At 42.4% G+C, this 16,830-nt stretch overlaps 1 protein-coding gene across 2 annotated transcripts; it reads left to right on the top strand.

Moving 5' to 3' along the window:
* The first annotated feature begins 380 nt into the window (after window positions 1–380).
* Window positions 381–15,609, top strand: ZBTB24 (zinc finger and BTB domain containing 24). 2 transcript variants are annotated; one of them, XM_084827277.1, is made up of 7 exons: window positions 381–475; window positions 4,625–5,599; window positions 8,258–8,425; window positions 9,241–9,324; window positions 11,144–11,227; window positions 11,990–12,071; window positions 12,818–15,609. In XM_084827277.1, exons 2-7 carry the CDS (start codon window positions 4,630–4,632, stop codon window positions 13,623–13,625), a joined length of 2,196 nt encoding a protein of 731 aa, XP_084683403.1. In that variant the 5' UTR covers window positions 381–475; window positions 4,625–4,629; the 3' UTR covers window positions 13,626–15,609. The 2 variants fall into 2 exon arrangements, with proteins under 2 accessions (XP_084683403.1, XP_084683402.1); XM_084827276.1 differs by lacking the exon at window positions 381–475 and adding an exon at window positions 3,202–3,359 and having other exon boundaries at window positions 12,818–15,602.
* Window positions 15,610–16,830: the final 1,221 nt, after the last annotated feature.

Genomic DNA, 16,830 nt, shown 5'->3' with positions numbered 1-16,830 from the left:
TAAGGCAGCTCCCTGTGATCCTCTGATGATGTCTGCTGAGCAGGTGGCAGCTGCCCTGTGCCATCTCTGAGTGGTCTCCAATGTCAGTCCTACTTAGAGCAGCCCCACTTAAATGAATGGGACTTAAATTAGAGTAGCACTGGCTAAAGCCCTACGTCCGGGGGAGGGTGTGACAGAACAGGGAGCCCACCTACCAGAGGCGGGTGGGGCACATCTCGCAAGGGACGCTGCCGCTGCGGCGACCGGCCGGTCGGGGGTCTGCGCCGGACTCGCTGTCTGACAACAACGTCGAGCGCGCGACGCCGCCTGGACGCGCCAGCTTCTTCCCGCCCGCCACCGCGCTCCGGCTTTCTGACCCACTTCCTCGCCCACCTGACGTCACCTCCGGAGTGAGCAGAGGCTGCGGCCGGCCTGCGCGCTTGCCTCGCTCGGCGCTTCTCACGGGGCTCCGCGTCTGGCGCTCCCCTGTCGCGGGGTGAGCCCCTCTTCCTTGCCTCCCTCCTTGGAATGACAGATAACTGACATCGCGGAGCGCGACCCTTCCTTTCGCCTTTACGCGTCTCGCGACGGCCAAGGGAAGGACAGAAGCTTTGGTTTCTTCTCTCGGCTCTTCCTCTGGTTCTCCTCTTTTCCAGCTACCACCATTTCTGGTTTAGTGGCTGGGTAGCCAGCATTCTTTTCTCCCCCCCCCTTTTTTTTTTTATCTGGCAACACCCCTGTGCTGTTCATGACTGCGTAGGAAGCAGAAATGCAGCAGGTGAAACCGTCTCTAAATGAGATGCAATGAAGGAAAAAGCATCACCTGTTGAATTTCTGCTTCTCATGCAGTACTTAAAGGCACAAGAGCCCTGACAGGGGAGAAAAATGGTAATCCTACTCTGTTTTCCATATCACCTCCCTTCCCTTTCCCTGCTCCTGTTTTTTATATATGCTTTTTATTCTTTATAGCTCTGTATTCTTCTGTTTTTTATTTTTCTCCTTTGATAGCAAATGGTTGGAATCACTTCAGCTGGGTGGGTTTTAAAGACTATCCCCAAAGTATATTCCACTTAGTTATGCTTCCCTCTTACCATTATTTCTCCAGTCCTCTTATTTAAGCTTCTACTAAGAGCAAGCTCCAAAAATAGCTACAGGAAACACCCCATTATTGAGAAGAAAATTAGTTTAAACTATTTCATTATTAATGAGATGATTGCAACAGTTCTTAGTCTTAAGATATGGAATCTAATTCAGAAAAAATGATGATACAGAGCTTCAGGTTAGAGAATGTATACACTTCTCCCAGCTGGAAGGAGTTACAGTATGATCTAGGCTTCTTCATGGAACTGCAATATCAGAGGGCTCTTTTGGGATGCATGCAACTTGATAAATATTTTTGATGTTTAGCGAGTGAATTTTTTTACCCTAAACCTGTAAAAATATTGGAAAAGAAACCCAGCTGACAAATAATAGGGGACTGCTATCACTTGTGGGTTTCTGGCTTGTTGTCGATAAGGACAGAGTACTGGTCTAGATGAACATTTGTTTGATCTAGAAAGGCATTTCTTATAATAATGATTTATCATGTTTCTTATATTATTTATTTCATAGTCCTGTATTGAGAATTAGAAGGCAAAGGTCTAAGCAGAAAAACACTTGGCCAGTCTGAATAATTTCCTAAGGGAATAATCCTATCTGGATAGGCAGCCGCCTCTGAACTCGGAGGCGACCGCCTATCCAAAGCAGGGCAGGAGAAGCACGGAGGGAATTGTCCTGCCCTGCTTTTTCTGCTAGACAGCCGATTGCGGCTGTCTAGCCACAGGAGCACAGAGCAGGGAAGGAGGCTGCTGTACAACCCATTGGATGTGTTGTACAGGCAGCTACCCCAGAACACCCCCAGCCACGCCCCTTTCCAGCCCCTCGGTGCTGTCTTGCGAGCACGAAGGGCAGGGCTGTTCTGCACGGAAGCGGGGGGAGGTCGGTTCCCAGAAAACAGCATATCCTGTGGACATAGGATATGCTCCCTTAGTCTAGCAGCCATAGGATTGTTCCCTTAGTAATTGTTAGATTTTTTTTTAAGATGTGGCTACCCAAGGAAAATCTCTTTGCATTTTTGGAATTTTCCAATATGTCAGAGTTGGCCAAGGAAGAAACAAGCTAATCTGTGTGCCTTAAATATCTTGACCATTGCTTTATTTTTGTTTCATAAGAAGTTGCCATAAATGATCATCCATAAGCTTGCAAATGGGAAACTTACTCTAATTTACTTCTCTTTCCATTTGGAATGTTGGGGAACTTTAAAAAGTATGAAATATTTGTCTTTCTAGAGTGATCACAAAAATTATGTTACTTATAAGAGATTTTAATTTCTGAGCAGTTTTTCCAGAAATGTTTCTTCTGTTTGTGCTGAGGGCTAGCTACTTGCCCGGATCCAGTTACTGCATGGTGCCTAAGCACATGGAAACAGCATTTTGCACACCTATCCCTTGCTGGATGTGGAATATTGTCATCATAACATAAAAAGGGCCATGCTGGATCAGACTAAGGGTCCATCTAGTCCACATTCTGTTCGCACAGTGGCCAACCAGCTGTCAATGGGAGATCCACAAGAAAGACATAACTGCAACAGCACCCTCCCACCCATGTTCCCCAGGAACTTGTGTACATAGGCATCCTATTAGTGCCACATACACGAATCATAGTCCAATTCAGGGCTGTATGTACAGATAACCAACATTTGGACTGCACAGCTGAGAGCAGGGGTCTAGATTTATCTCTGTCTCTCACACACACACAATCACTGTTATTGCCAGTTATCTGACAAGACACGTGTAACTAGATTGGGTCCAGAAAAAGATAGCAGAACCTTTTTTGTGCACCACAACTGATGGTTTCTGTTTTGTTTTGTTTTCCTTTCCCCAAAGCTTTGGTTCAATAGGATGGGGCAGTTTGCAATTCCTTCAGTAATTCTGGAAGCATTTGTATTAATTGTAGAAAAAGTAGATACTTACTGCATGAGTATCTCAAAAAGTATTATTTCATGCACTAACTGCTAGCTAAGTTAAACAAAGTTGCTCCACGCCAGCTAGGAGTTTATGAACTTGGAAGCAGGCTGCTGCATACATGCATGCATCTAGCTGGACATGCAAATGGTTGCGGCACGTGGTGTTCCTTGATCCAGCAGCTGGGATCACATGCATGTAATCTCACTGAGATCATCACTGTGACTGCTGATCATCTTTTGGGGAGGCATGAGAATGGGTAGAATTCAGCACCACCCTAAACATAGCATCAGATCTCTGATATGTCCAGGCTTATGTGCCCTGCTACATGTACATTACTTTTGGAACATGGTCAAGATATTGCATGTTCTCAGTGTGGTAAGTAACATTTAGGCTTGATAAGTCAGCATTTTAAAAAACGTTTGGAGTTTCCTTCCGAAAAGCATTTCTCACTTTTCACAAAAAAAGAATAATTGTCATTCTAGAGAATTCAATTAGCAATATTTTAAAAGCTGCATAAAAGGAAAACATATATATAATATATTTTTTAAAAAATTAACAAGTAATACAAAAACATCTGTCTATAGCTGAAGCGTTGCTATTAGCAGTGAGTTTTGTTGTACCTTTATAGAAATCAGTGGCAGAATCCTCAGTTGATTTGAATAGAGCTAGGTTGTAGCCAATGGGCAGAATCCAACGGGGCGCTTGTGCCCCCACCAATTCTCTTCTGCCCCACTGATTGCATTGCACTCATTTCTGGAAGGAGGCAGGTTGGTGGAGCTTGCATAAGAGAGCTCCTCTGACCTGCCTCCTTCCAGAGTGAGCGTTTGGGGGCTTCCTGGAGGAAGTGCTGAACTTCTCTTGTGTAAGCGGTGGCTCCTGCTAGCACAACGCAGTTGGTGGGACCCACTGCTTGCGACAAGGAATCAGTGGGATGGAAGAGAATCGGCGGGGGACATAAATGCCCATTGGATTCTGCCCATTGGGTTGGATCCAGACCCGCTATTCCGAAAATAGAAGGGCTCCTTCAGTGAATGGAAATAAACCAGACCCAGTGGCGCCGCCTGCTCTGTTAAGTAGATGTTCCAATAGACAAAAGGGAAGGAGGCAATTTAGCTGTTTTCCCCTTTCCCCTGCAGCTCCCAACACCAGCTGGTTCTCCTACCTGCCAGAACAGATTTTTGTGGGCAGGGGAAACTGGTGAATACTGACTCCTCATACTTCTGCCTATGGGAGCATCCAGTCATTGAGTTCTGCTCCAGGCAACTCTGGATCCATCCCAATCTTTGTATTTAGATTCTATCATGACTAATTCAGCTATGCACAATTATTGTTCCAATAGTCCAAATGATGCCCCTACTTAGGACCCATGATTCCAAATCCTATTGGTGGGGATCCAGAGGTCTGTGTGCCTTATTCTACATGCATACTGTGGATATTCTAGGACCTCCTTCCCATTGCAGCCTTATGTGCCCCTCAAAAAAATACTTCTGAAGGTTGGAGGACCCTGCAGAGTAACATTTAATGCTGTGTGGGAGGATGTGCAGACCTCCCCTACACGTGCAGAAAAGCACTTTCCATTCACTCAGGAGCAATTGAAATCCCAGCCAATACATTTCTCCCTCTTTTTCCTCTGTTTCCAGTCACAATGGATGAAGCAGTACTTGATGCTTCCGAGAAGCTTATAGTCATCCACTCAAAGGTTCACAGAGATACTATTCTGGCTAACTTTGAAGAGCAGAGGAGAAAAGATTTTTTGTGTGATATCACTTTAATTGTAGAAGATGTTCACTTTAGAGCACACAAAGCTTTACTTGCCGCCAGCAGTGAATATTTCTCAACGATGTTTGTTGACGAGGGTGAAATAGGCCAGTCGATCTATATGCTGGAAGGAATGGTGGCAGATGCCTTTGGTGCACTGCTGGGATTTATCTACACAGGCTATCTGCAAGCTAGTGAAAAAAGTACAGAGCAAATTTTAGCCACTGCTCATCTTCTTAAAGTGAATGACTTAGTAAAGGCATGCACAGAACAACAGCCGAATTGTAGTTTGAATAACAAGCTTTCTGCCACCCCTAATGGTGAAACCACAATATCTGTCTTGACGAACAAGAAAAGTGAAGATCCACCAAAACGAAAACGTGGAAGGCCAAGAAAAGTGAAGAACAACCCAGAGGAAAAGCTGGGGACATCTTCGACTGAAGATGTGCAATTAAAAGAGAACAACTCGGTTCATAATAAGCAAAATTTTATGAAGGAAGATGCTGTGGTGGGAAACAGAGATTCCGATGAGCTCATTCCTGTAAGTGGAGAAGCAGGAGAAACTGAACATGCTTGTAGTTCAGATGCTGTGGTGAGTATCTCCACTGAAAAAGATGAAAACTATGACCCTAAATGCCAAAGTACACAGCCCAGTCAGAGTCGTTACAGCAAACGTAGGATACGGCGGTCTATCAAGCTAAGAGATTATAAACTTACTGGTGATGAAGAAGACAGTGGTCTGAAAAAGAGGACTAATGGGAGAAGAAAGCGTAACGGTTCTGAGGTTGAGTGTAAAGACTGTGGGAAACTTTTTAAATATAATCATTTTTTAGCTATCCATCGAAGAAGCCATACAGGTAGGTACTGAACAGTAGTTCATTTCATTTAGTTTATTTTCATAGTAAAAAAAGTAAACGCAGCCTGCTTTCTGATTATTAAACTGTGGTTTTGAATGAAATAGTTTAGCTATTTATTGTGTGAAGTGGATAAAATTATTAAGCATTTCATTATTTAAACAATATCCATTAGTTTAAACAGAAATTGCCATTTTAAATTTATAATTGAAAATAAAATTACAGCGCAATCCCATCCATGTCTAGCCAGAAGTAAGTCCCATGGGGTTTAATGGCATGTACTCTCAGGTAAGTGAGATGGTAGCCTTAATTATGTTTACTCTGATGAGAACGTTGATGAGCCCGAGTTTTGCTGAAACAAATATCCCTAGCCACTGTGTATGTTTTTCATAAAAGAGATTTGTTTAGTGTAATTAAATAAGTTTCACAACCATGTCAATACTTTAATTTGGCATACCAAGTCATTACTTAACATTCAGCTGCCATTTCAGATTCTCTCAAAACGCAAACATTTCAATACAGTTTTTGCATAGATGTTTGGGTAGTTCTGAAGTTCCAGGTGATGAACACCGATGATAACAGTTTCTCCAGGATTTTTTTCTCAATATTTTTTCTATGTAATGGCCAACTTCTACAGCTGGGGGTGGGGCAGTCCCACTGTCACCACTGTCTCTGTGCACACTGGGTAAGTCCGGCCTTGTCAGCTGAAAAATACAGTGGGCACCCTTCCAATACAAAAAAGGCCTAATGCTTCTACATCACTTGCAATATAATTAACTGGTATATTTCCCATAGTATTTAGGTATTGCTACTGAATTTATAGACTGATCTATGTAGAATGACTATTGGTAGGGATTCATATCTTTATATCAGTCCTTACAAGAACTTGTATAGCTGTGCACTATAAACCAGGAAGTCCTCAACCATAGATCCAGTTGGTGGCCTTAGACAAGGAACTATTTATTTTATTTATTTATTTTAATTACAAAACAGAATATACACAAAAGAAACAAAGATAAACTGAGACAAATATTACAAACTAAAGATAAGAATGAAAAAACAAATACTTGTAACAACCTCATTCGATAGTTCCATATTGAACATATAAATTTAATCTTAAACCATTCCTTATGCTATTATGAAATTATTCAATATAATTGGATTAATTTTACTATGCTTTTTCAATGAATGACAGAAAGAATAAGGGTGAACACCATCTTGAAATGTATCATTCCAAAAGGTCACAAAGACAGTCAAGTTGAATTCTCTGTGGAGCTAGACCATTCTGTACCAGCTGCATGGGTTGCCAGTGCATTTCTGGGCCCAATTCAAAGTGTCGATGTCAAGGTTCCACTTATGACCTGGACCCCCTGAGCAACCCCTTAAGGATCTCTTGCTTCCTTAAAGAGTCCCCCCTTCCTTCTTGTAAACTTTCCCTTCCCAGTAACATGGGGAGATGTGGGGTGACTGACATTCTAGGCATAGGGTTTAACCTCAGCAGTTTGCTAGCAGATTTAAAGCAAACAAATTACAACGAAAGGTATTTACACAATAGAGCTGAGTGATACAAAAGGCATTAAAAGAAAATAAAATTTGCAGAACACAAGTTCCTTTACCCTAGTTGTCTTTAGACTTTTCTAGGCTGCTTCTTCCTGCTCACTCTTCAGACTCTGCTCTCACTTCAGGCTCTGGCTGTCTTTCCTCTTACTGGCTCTCTCGCCCTCTTTATATACCCTCCTCCCTCAAAACCGAAAGTACTTCTTCACACCTGAAGAAGTGAAACTTTAAGTGGAGAAATTAGACACTTAACCGGAGAAATTTAACTACTACTCTCAAGATTACCCTCTCCCAATAGAAAACTCAAGGCCTCTAAGCGTGACCTTTTTTCCCTCTGTCTCTATAGGCCTCAAACCTTCACCATCAGTTTTTACCATTAAAGCCTTAAATGGTTTGGGTCCAGGTTATCTGAAGCGCATAAAACACCTACACTCATATGAACCTGACTATGTGTTAAAATCATCATCAGAGTCCCTAGTTGCTGATCCACCATTAAATCTGTAAGGTTGGTGGGAAGTAGAGACAGGGCTTTCTCAGTAGTGCCCCCTGCTCTCTGGAACTCCCAAGAGATATATGGCTGGCTCCATCTATTTCTAAGGGGGTTTTAAAAATCTTCTTTTCTCTGGCTTTTACTTGAAAGGTTTTCCTTATATATGCTACTTTTGTTTTTGATTCATTTTTAATTTTATGCACTTGTTATACTGATATAGAACAGTACCTTTTATTTTTTAAGCTGCCTTAGGAAGACTGCAGAGAAATGTATTAAATGAAATAAATGCATTCTATAAACTTATTTTCAAACAACAGTTTTTCCCTAGCTCAAATATAGCGAGGAACTATTTCTCAGCCTGCTCCCCCATTAGCAATCTAGAGATGATAATACTGAGCTACTATACAAGGTGGCTATTAGGTATTATCGAGACTCTATGTGAAGCACTTTACAGCAAATAATAATATCATTGTTGTCTTTGTTTTCGTTATTCTTCCAGCAGTATTAAAAAAAGTTTGGTGTTTCTGTTTTAAATTATGTGGTTTGAAGCATCTTTCTGTCAACTTGAAATGTCTAACTATTTGCCATTCACAGACCTGGTACCTTGTTTTTAGGAGAGCGCCCATTTAAGTGCAGTGAATGTGGTAAAGGCTTTTCCCAGAAACACTCTCTACAAGTTCATGAGCGGATGCATACTGGAGAACGGCCGTACACCTGTACTGTTTGCAACAAGGCTTTAACAACAAAACATTCACTCCTGGAACACATGAGCCTTCATACAGGTACAGTCATAAGCAAATAGCTGTACTAAGAGTGTAAACATAAGATTATAAGAATTGTCTCATTGAATGAAGCCAAGATCCGTTAAGGCCAACATTGTCTCCAACAACAGGAAGCCAGATGCATCTGGGCCCTTACAAGCAGGACTTGAAGGTGATGGCTGTCCCCAATGTTTTCTCCTTAATATCTTGTATCAGGCTAGTAGCCATTCATAGACGTTATCTTCAGTGAATCCTTTTTTAAAGCCATCAAAGCTGGGGCTCATCACCACATCTTGTAGAGTAAATTTCATGTAGAGGGTAAATTCCATGTTAATTACACTTTTAAGACTAAATCCTATGCGCACAATCCTAGGGGTAAGTCTCATTGAACACATCTGAGTAAACGTGCATAGTATTATGCTCTTAAGTTTCCTTGATCAAAACCCACTTTTGCTTCATTATATTTCTAAGTATGACCCAAACTAAACATGCTTTAAGCCAGGAGTGGGAAGACTTTTTTTGTTGGTTTTTTTCCAGAACCTCAGAGTCAAGCAACTGGAATTTGGGCCAAAATAGTGGCTCAGGGCAGACATACACCTAGTAGAACTAAGGAACAGAGTGTCTCTGAGCACATGGCATAGACCAAGAATTTGTTGTCAGTACCAGAACTGTGCTCACAGTCCTGTCATGTAACAGCCCACTCCTGGTTTCCCACCCAAGCTTTCAGTAGACTGCAATTTACCCAGCCCTACTTTAAGTTATACACTGTATAGTATACAGTATTACCTGTTATGATTGTTTTGAAAGGTCTTAGAGAATCCTCTGTTTCCTTTCAGGTCAGAAGGCTTTTACGTGTGATCAGTGTGGAAAATATTTCAGCCAGAAGAGACAACTTAAGAGTCATTACAGAGTTCACACAGGTATACACAATTATATTCTATTGGAATGTTTGAACTTTGGGCACACTCCTAATTATCACTGATTCATCTGTATTTTTTCACTACTTGTTTACTATGCATTCCAGAAAAAGTATTTCAACCAAAACTTCAAAAATAATTTAAAGATGTTTCTTTCCTTAGAATTATTCAAGAAGAGACATATATGAAAAGTGTAACAAGATATCAGAATATTCATATGTTCTGTATTAAAGAGAAATGTTGCAGTCCTTTGAACTCTTACTTTGGCCTGGCTGACACATAACACTAACCCATAAGAACATAAGAAGAGCCATGTTGGATCAGACCAAGGGTTCATCTAGTTCAGCATTCTGTTCACACAGTGGCCAACCAGCTGTTGACCAAGAACCCACAAGCAGGACATGAGCCCAACAGCACCCTTCCACCCATGTTCCCCAGCAACTGGTGTACCATAGGCTCACTGCCTCTGGTACGGGCTGTTGAATTCTGGATTGTTGGGATGTGTGAACACAGCCACATTAACAAAGCATGGATTGTTAATCACGAACAACCTAGAAGGAGAACCCAAGGTTTGTTGTTGGGTTGTGAACTCTGGCTTGTTTAAACCATGAGTTGTCATTATGTGCGAATCCAGAACCATGGGTTGTTCAGGGGTTGTTTTACCAGGCTACAGTGGCAGCAGGCAAAAGCAATCCAAAAAACCAACCTCTCTACATGTCAGTACCACAGTACTGCAAAGGCATTTGTGATACAGGGAGGGAGAGGGCGAAGGGGGAGGGTAACAAACAACCCAGGGATTCAGAAAATAAATCATGGTTTGCGCGATCATCTGCCAGACATACCCTGGGTAGGGCAACAAACGATGGGTTAAATCAACTGTGAGTTAGTCTTATGTAGAAACAGGGCCCTTGAAGATTGAAGTCAGTGAGGCTAGTCCAAAGTTGAGGTAAAAAACCTCAGGCTGGCTTAGCACACAATGTGGAAGCACACAAACAAGCATGAGTGAGAAACACTTCCAGCAAAACATATGTACAATGTACATTTCCCTAGTAAAGAAAGCAGACGCTAAGCCCAAAGTGGGTGCTCATGGATTTCCCTTTGGGAGAGAGAGACCATTCGTGCCTCCAAGCATTCGCCCGCCCCAGCTTGGCATTGAAAGAAGAGCTTGACGTTGTGTTTTCTGTTTTTGAATTTCCACATAATGTACAAAGCTGTTGTCACATCTTTAGCTTTGCATTGGCAAGGCTTTTGTTTTACATCTGGGCTTGAACTAAGGAAAGAAGATGAGAATGACAAAAATTATCCTTCTGAGCCATGGAGGGGTGCATGAACTGTGGTGTTCTGCTGTCCCTTCAATCGGTGGGCATCTTGTGGCCCTCCAGATGTTTTGGCCCACAACTCCCTAGCTAGCATAGCCAATGATGGGAGTTGTAGGCCAAGACATCTGGGGGGGCTCAGCTTGGCCACTCCTACTTGAAACGCTTGCTGTCAGTAGCATTTACAATAACAAATGTTCTGTTGAAAAGATGTTTTATCAACTCAAATTTCTATGAAGGCCAGAAGAAAGATGTCAAATGTGTTGATGAGCTCCAGCTCAGCCCCTGGAAGAACACATTAACCACTGTCCCATATTAGACAAGGAGATCATTGCCTGTTTTATTATAACTGTCTTATGTTGCTTCTGTTCCTTGTAGCATTGATTTAGTTTTAGATGTGTTAAATTTGTGAGTTTATGCTTCTATTGTGAACTGTGAGACAGATATTTTAAATAAAATAAATACATTCAGAAAAGATAACACTTTTTTTAACTTTTTGTAATAAGGCCTTTCACTGCCAGAATGTAACCTGTGTCATCGCAAATTCATGGATGCAGCTCAGTTAAAGAAACATTTAAGAACACATACAGGTAATGGCCCTCTCATTTGTTTGACCAAAGAATTGTCCTTTGAGTGATGCCACAAACTCCCTTCCTGCTGGAAGAGTTTAGAACACACCGTTCTCCACAAGGGGAAAGTTATGCACAAATGAATGCAAAGAACCAGCCATAAGCTGTAGAGAATAAATGAGACTGTAATGGGTTCATATCTTGTTATGGTCTTTATGCTGCTCAATCCATAATATGCGAGACTTTACTGATAAGAAGAACTTGTGTTTTATTTACTGAAAACAGATCATCTGTGATGCTATGTGACTGAAGACCATGAGCAGACTGGCAAAACGAAATATTTATTTCCCATACTGCTAAGTGAACATTAGAAAAGGCCTTGAGGTAGAAGAGCAGGGTGGCTGCTGTTTCTCTTCCTTCTATATATCAGATACCAGGCTTGTTGCATATTACAGACCTGAATAAGGGTCCATTTTCACTACTCTTTAAATCTAAACAGGGTTTTAAAGCAATCCTAAATGTGGTGTCAGTATAATATGCCTACAGTGAGAACAACAATTCTACAACACTGCCATTATTCCTTTTGATGCTGTGTTCTCATAGCTTTTGATGTGTCCTATGATAAGCAATTATGTGTCCATAAAATAAGAGAAAGAGTTGAGCTGGTGGTTAGTAAGTTAATATTCAGATGTCCAACTCTTGCACATTGTAAGTGAAGCTATTTTATTTCTTTTAATTAAGCAGTGATAGTTCGCTATTATCCTAACCAATGACTTTTTGTAGGTGAAAAGCCATTTACATGTGAAATCTGTGGCAAGTCTTTCACAGCAAAGAGCTCTCTTCAGACTCACATCAGAATCCACCGGTATGCCATCCTTTCTTTTCTTCTGTGTGAGTGTTTATGGGAAACTGGTTTATGGGAAACATTTTGAGTCAGCATTGTTACAGACTTTGTCACACTAGCTAAGAATATGGCTGCAGTGTAAATACATAACAAGGGAATGTTGTGTGCTGGCACCTTGTAAAATGAATACCTGTGTTCATACTATATTTAAATGTATGTGCGAACCTATAGGTTTTAGGCCTAAGGTACATGAATTCCATCATATTTTTTAAGTGCTAGTACAAATAGCAGCCAAATTCTCTCAAGACAAACTGAGTTATGGCCTTTCTCACAAACTCTTTCTACCAACACTGACACACTGCTCCATATTATAGTCAGGGAGTTTAATTATACATGTCAAATCTCTTAAATGACTCTGTTCTGTAGGCCTGGCTATGGCCTGCTGCCTGCTTACCCATCAGCTCAGTAAACTAGAGGTAAAACCATAACAAGGAATGGTGGGCAACATTAGTACTGCCATGTGCACTGGAGTGGCACTATTTCATATTGTCATGAATATGAACACTTGGCAAAAACAATTAGTCACCACTGAGTTAGAACTAAGTTGCAAGTTAGTTGCAGCAAAAATGCAATATAAAAAAACACCCACATGGCAACTAGCTCCAATGCAGTTGCGCTTTGTCCACACAATATATGTCTCTTGTGAAATATCTGCGTCTTACAAAGTAGTCACATATCTGATGAATCCAAAATGTCTTCCCTTTCAGAGGAGAAAAGCCATACTCATGTAGCATTTGTGGAAAATCCTTTTCTGATTCCAGTGCCAAGAGAAGACACTGTATCTTACACACTGGCAAAAAGCCTTTCTCTTGTTCTGAGTGCAATGTGCAGTTTGCACGCTTAGACAACTTGAAATCTCATTTAAAAATTCACATAAAAGAAAAACAGCTACAGGAAGCAAATACTGTTCCCAACAGCAGCAGTACGGAGGAAGTCAGGAACATTCTTCAGCTGCAGCAGTATCAACCTTCTGCCTCTGGAGCCCAAGAGATCCAGCTCCTGGTTACCGATTCGGTGCACAATATAAACTTTGTACCCAGCCATAACCAAGCTATTAGTGTTGTCACTGCTGATGGTTCCCAAAATGTGATGACAGACCATGCAGGCAGTCTTACCCTTCTCACTCAGCCACCCCAGCAGTTGCAGAACTTGCTTCTTTCAGCCCAGCCAGAACCAACAGACCAGATTCAGAATATCAATATTGTGAGCAGCCAAATGGAGCCAGCACAGGCTGAGCAAATGCATGTCATCACGCTCTCAAAAGAAGCCTTGGAACACCTCCACGCCAATCAGAGTCAAGCAGAAGTGCTTCAAATAGCAACAGGAACACCACATCCAACCCTGCAGGTGGCCCAAGAACCGAGCCAGCAGTTTGGCATCAGCCAAGATACAGCCCTACCTCCTCAAATCAGCAAAGGACAGACCCAGACTGTACATGTCTCTGAATCTCCTCAGCAGTCTCTGTCTGTAGAGCAGTCATCTGGTGACCGTCATATGGAGAGGCAGACTTTTTAAAATATAGGCTGGTTTGCTCTTTAGATATTTATTTATCAAGCTCTTTTTTTGCAAACTAGATCAAGTTTCACCTATTATCTATTTACGTTTCCATTTTGATAACACTGATGGTTGACTTTATTGTAGCTGGGCATTTTTTTTCCAATTTTTATTAATTTAAATATACGTTGATCTGTAGTTGCTTAGCCGAAGTCCATATTCATTTTTCCTGAACTGCAATAAATATTAAGATATTATAGGCATGATCCAGCTAAAGTACTTTGTCACTTGGGAAAGAGCTAAGCATTAGCTTAATTCTCCCATTAAAATGGATGGGATGCATAAATTAACTTTGGCTGAATCATTCTGTATATTTTTAGCAAACCTAACAGCAGATAAATGATTCAATTATTGTTCTTTTATGACAGTGTGGGCCTGTTTAGACACAGATTTATTTTGGATTCCAAAAACTAGGTATGGGTTGCCCCGTGTCTGTGTTTACTAGGGTTGTGTGAACCTTATCTCTTTATGTCCACAAGGGACATTTACAAATACGTGTGCAATATTAGAGGTTAAGCCACAATTTCCATTCTATTAATGCATAAGCACATCTGTAATTTCAGAAGGGGAGCAAGAATAAAGCTGGATCTCAGAGCACATGCACACAGGCCATCCTGGAACATGCGTGCTACAGGCTAAAAAGAGTGTTTTGTTTTGCTTGTTTTATATTTCACATTTGGTTTTGTCCATACCCATCACAATTCATTTCTAATTGTACATAGGACTGGTTCAGACATAACAATGTTGGTCTGGTAAGCTATGGTTTATCAGACCAAGAACGAGCACTGTAACTAAGCATTCCCTCCTCCTTTCTTTCATGTGCATTTATGGAATACTTCCAGGATTTCTTAAACTACAGTTTCTCATTATGTCCAAACTGAGGAAATGCGGTTTAAGCTCTGACTACAGTTCTGCTGTGCAAACCAGGATCAAACTGGGGAAGGGAGCATGAAGCTACAACATTCATTATCAAGTTGAAAAAATATGGTTTGTTGAACCAAGGTTGTTATGCCTGAAATAGGCTACACTCTAGTTGCAGAGGGGAATGTACACCAGAATGTGTATCCTGCTTAAAGTAATCCAGTGCTGATAGACATCCATACTCAGATAGGCATTTCGATGTACATTCAGCCTCACTTTTCCCTCTTTGCCTAACTTTAAAATGGTTTGCACATTCAGTCACTTTCCCCACCCCAGGTTGAAAGTAGAAGTAGATCGGATTCGATTGAACATAAAGAAGGGTCAAGATACTTGTCTGCACCAGTGACACATATTGGAAATGGAACAGTGCAGATTACAGCAGCATCATTGTGTTAACAATGCTTAATGGTTGGATGCAATACTGAGCTGTGTGAAGAGAATGCACATGTAATTAGAGGGGAGGAGGCACAGAGCATCCAGTCTTGCAACCTGCACCTGACACCTTTGGCAAAGTTAAGGACCAGGATTGTGACATATGCCTGCACTGATTTAACTATAGAGCTTAACCACTCCCTGCAGTTCTGTGGAAACCAATCTGCATCTATTGCTACTTTTGTCTGGTCTGTTCCTCACTGCTTCCCAGAGATCCTGGTGTACTGTATATCATGTACTACTGCATAAGCAAATTCCCCTGTTCGCTTCAGTGAAAGACATGTTCTGCACTCATCTCTTTCTGGGCACACAGCTGTCCCTTCTAGTGAAGTAAATGGAGAAGCCCTTGTGGGTAAGGGGATCACTATATGTGTGGGTATTGGAGCCCCAGAGCAACCTGCTGGCTCTGGACAACTTGCGTGAACCCTCAAACGAATGCATTTAATGCAATGGTGGTGATTAGAATCAATTAGTACGCCTCTTTGGTTCAGTTATTGACTCTGCCATCAGTGTAGTTATACCCAAATCATGTACATTTTCTGTGCCTTAGCTTTTACACTTGGAAGACAGGAATAAATATTCATCACCCCTGATTATCTAGATCCATTTCAATCGGGCTTCAGGCATGGGCATGGGACAGAAAAGGCCTTGGTCACGCTGGTGGATGATATGAGGAGGGCTCTGGATAGGGGCGAATGCTCCTTCCTTGTTCTCGACCTCTCAGCAGCTTTTGGTACCGTTGACCACAGTATCCTCCTGGACTGCCTGGAGGGGTTGGGCATTGGAGACACCGTATTGTGGTGGTTCCGGTCCTTCTTCTGCAGCAGGTACCAGAGGGTAGCACTGGGAGAGGAGGTCTCGGACCTGTGGCCGCTCACTTGTGGGGTGCCACAGGGTGCCATCCTCTCCCCGATGCTATTTAACATCTATGTGAAGCCGCTGGGGGCTATCATCAAGAGGTTTGGGGTGTGGTGTCATCAATATGCGGATGACACGCAGCTCTACCTCTCATTCAAATCTTCACCAAGGTTGGCCATAGAATCCCTGTCCAAATGTCTGGAGATGGTGAGTGGCTGGATGGGGAGGAATAAGCTGAAGCTGAACCCTGACAAGACAGTGCTACTTTTGGTGGGAGACAAGAGGAGGTTGGGGGATGTTGACCTGGTGTTGAATGGGGTACGGCTACCCTTGAAAGAGCAGGTCCGCAGCCTGGGGGTCATTTTGGACTCCCAGCTGCCCATGGAGGCTCAAGTGTCAGCTGTGAGCCAGACAGCGCTGTACCAACTCCATCTGATATGGCAGCTGCACCCCTACCTTCCTGACCATCTGCTCCCATCAGTAGTAGATGCCCTGGTCTCCTCTCTAGACTAGTGTAATGCGCTCTATGTGGGGTTACCCTTGAAGACGGTTCAGAAGCTGCAGCTGGTACAGAATGTGGCAGCTCACCTGATTAAAGGCAGCCGCCGGCGTGGTCACATCTGGTTACCAGTTGTTTTCTGGGCCAAATTCAAGGTGTTGGTTTTGACCTTTAAAACCCTATATGGTTCCGGCCCAGCCTATCTTAAGGAGCGCCTCCAGCAACACCAGACAGGCCGCTCAACAAGATCAGCCTCGGATGGCCTCTCTGCCCCATCAGCCAGGACAGCTAGGCTGGTGAAGACAAAGGAGAGGGCTTTCTCTGTGGTGGCCCCCACTCTGTGGAACTCCCTCCCTAGGGAACACCACCATGCCTCCTCTTTAATGAGCTTCCACCACGCATGAAAAACGTGGTTGTTCAGGCAGGCATTTGGGTTGGGTTAGGGTATTTTTAGAA

The sequence above is a fragment of the Heloderma suspectum genome, chromosome 1 (genome assembly GCF_057233095.1).
Source record: "Heloderma suspectum isolate Gila_16-S chromosome 1, 16-S_ref, whole genome shotgun sequence".
NCBI lineage: Eukaryota > Metazoa > Chordata > Lepidosauria > Squamata > Helodermatidae > Heloderma > Heloderma suspectum.
This window is presented reverse-complemented; position numbering and strand designations above follow the sequence as displayed.

What these genes read in the sequence shown, in the direction of transcription:
- ZBTB24 (XM_084827276.1), top strand. Translation starts at nt 3,284, where the DNA reads ATGTCCAGGCTTATGTGCCCTGCTACATGTACATTACTTTTGGAACAT. An exon ending in TCATTACAGAGTTCACACAG is followed by an intron (nt 9,325 to 11,143) that starts GTATACACAATT and finishes TTTTGTAATAAG; the next exon opens with GCCTTTCACTGCCAGAATGT. An exon ending in ACTCACATCAGAATCCACCG is followed by an intron (nt 12,072 to 12,817) that starts GTATGCCATCCT and finishes CTTCCCTTTCAG; the next exon opens with AGGAGAAAAGCCATACTCAT.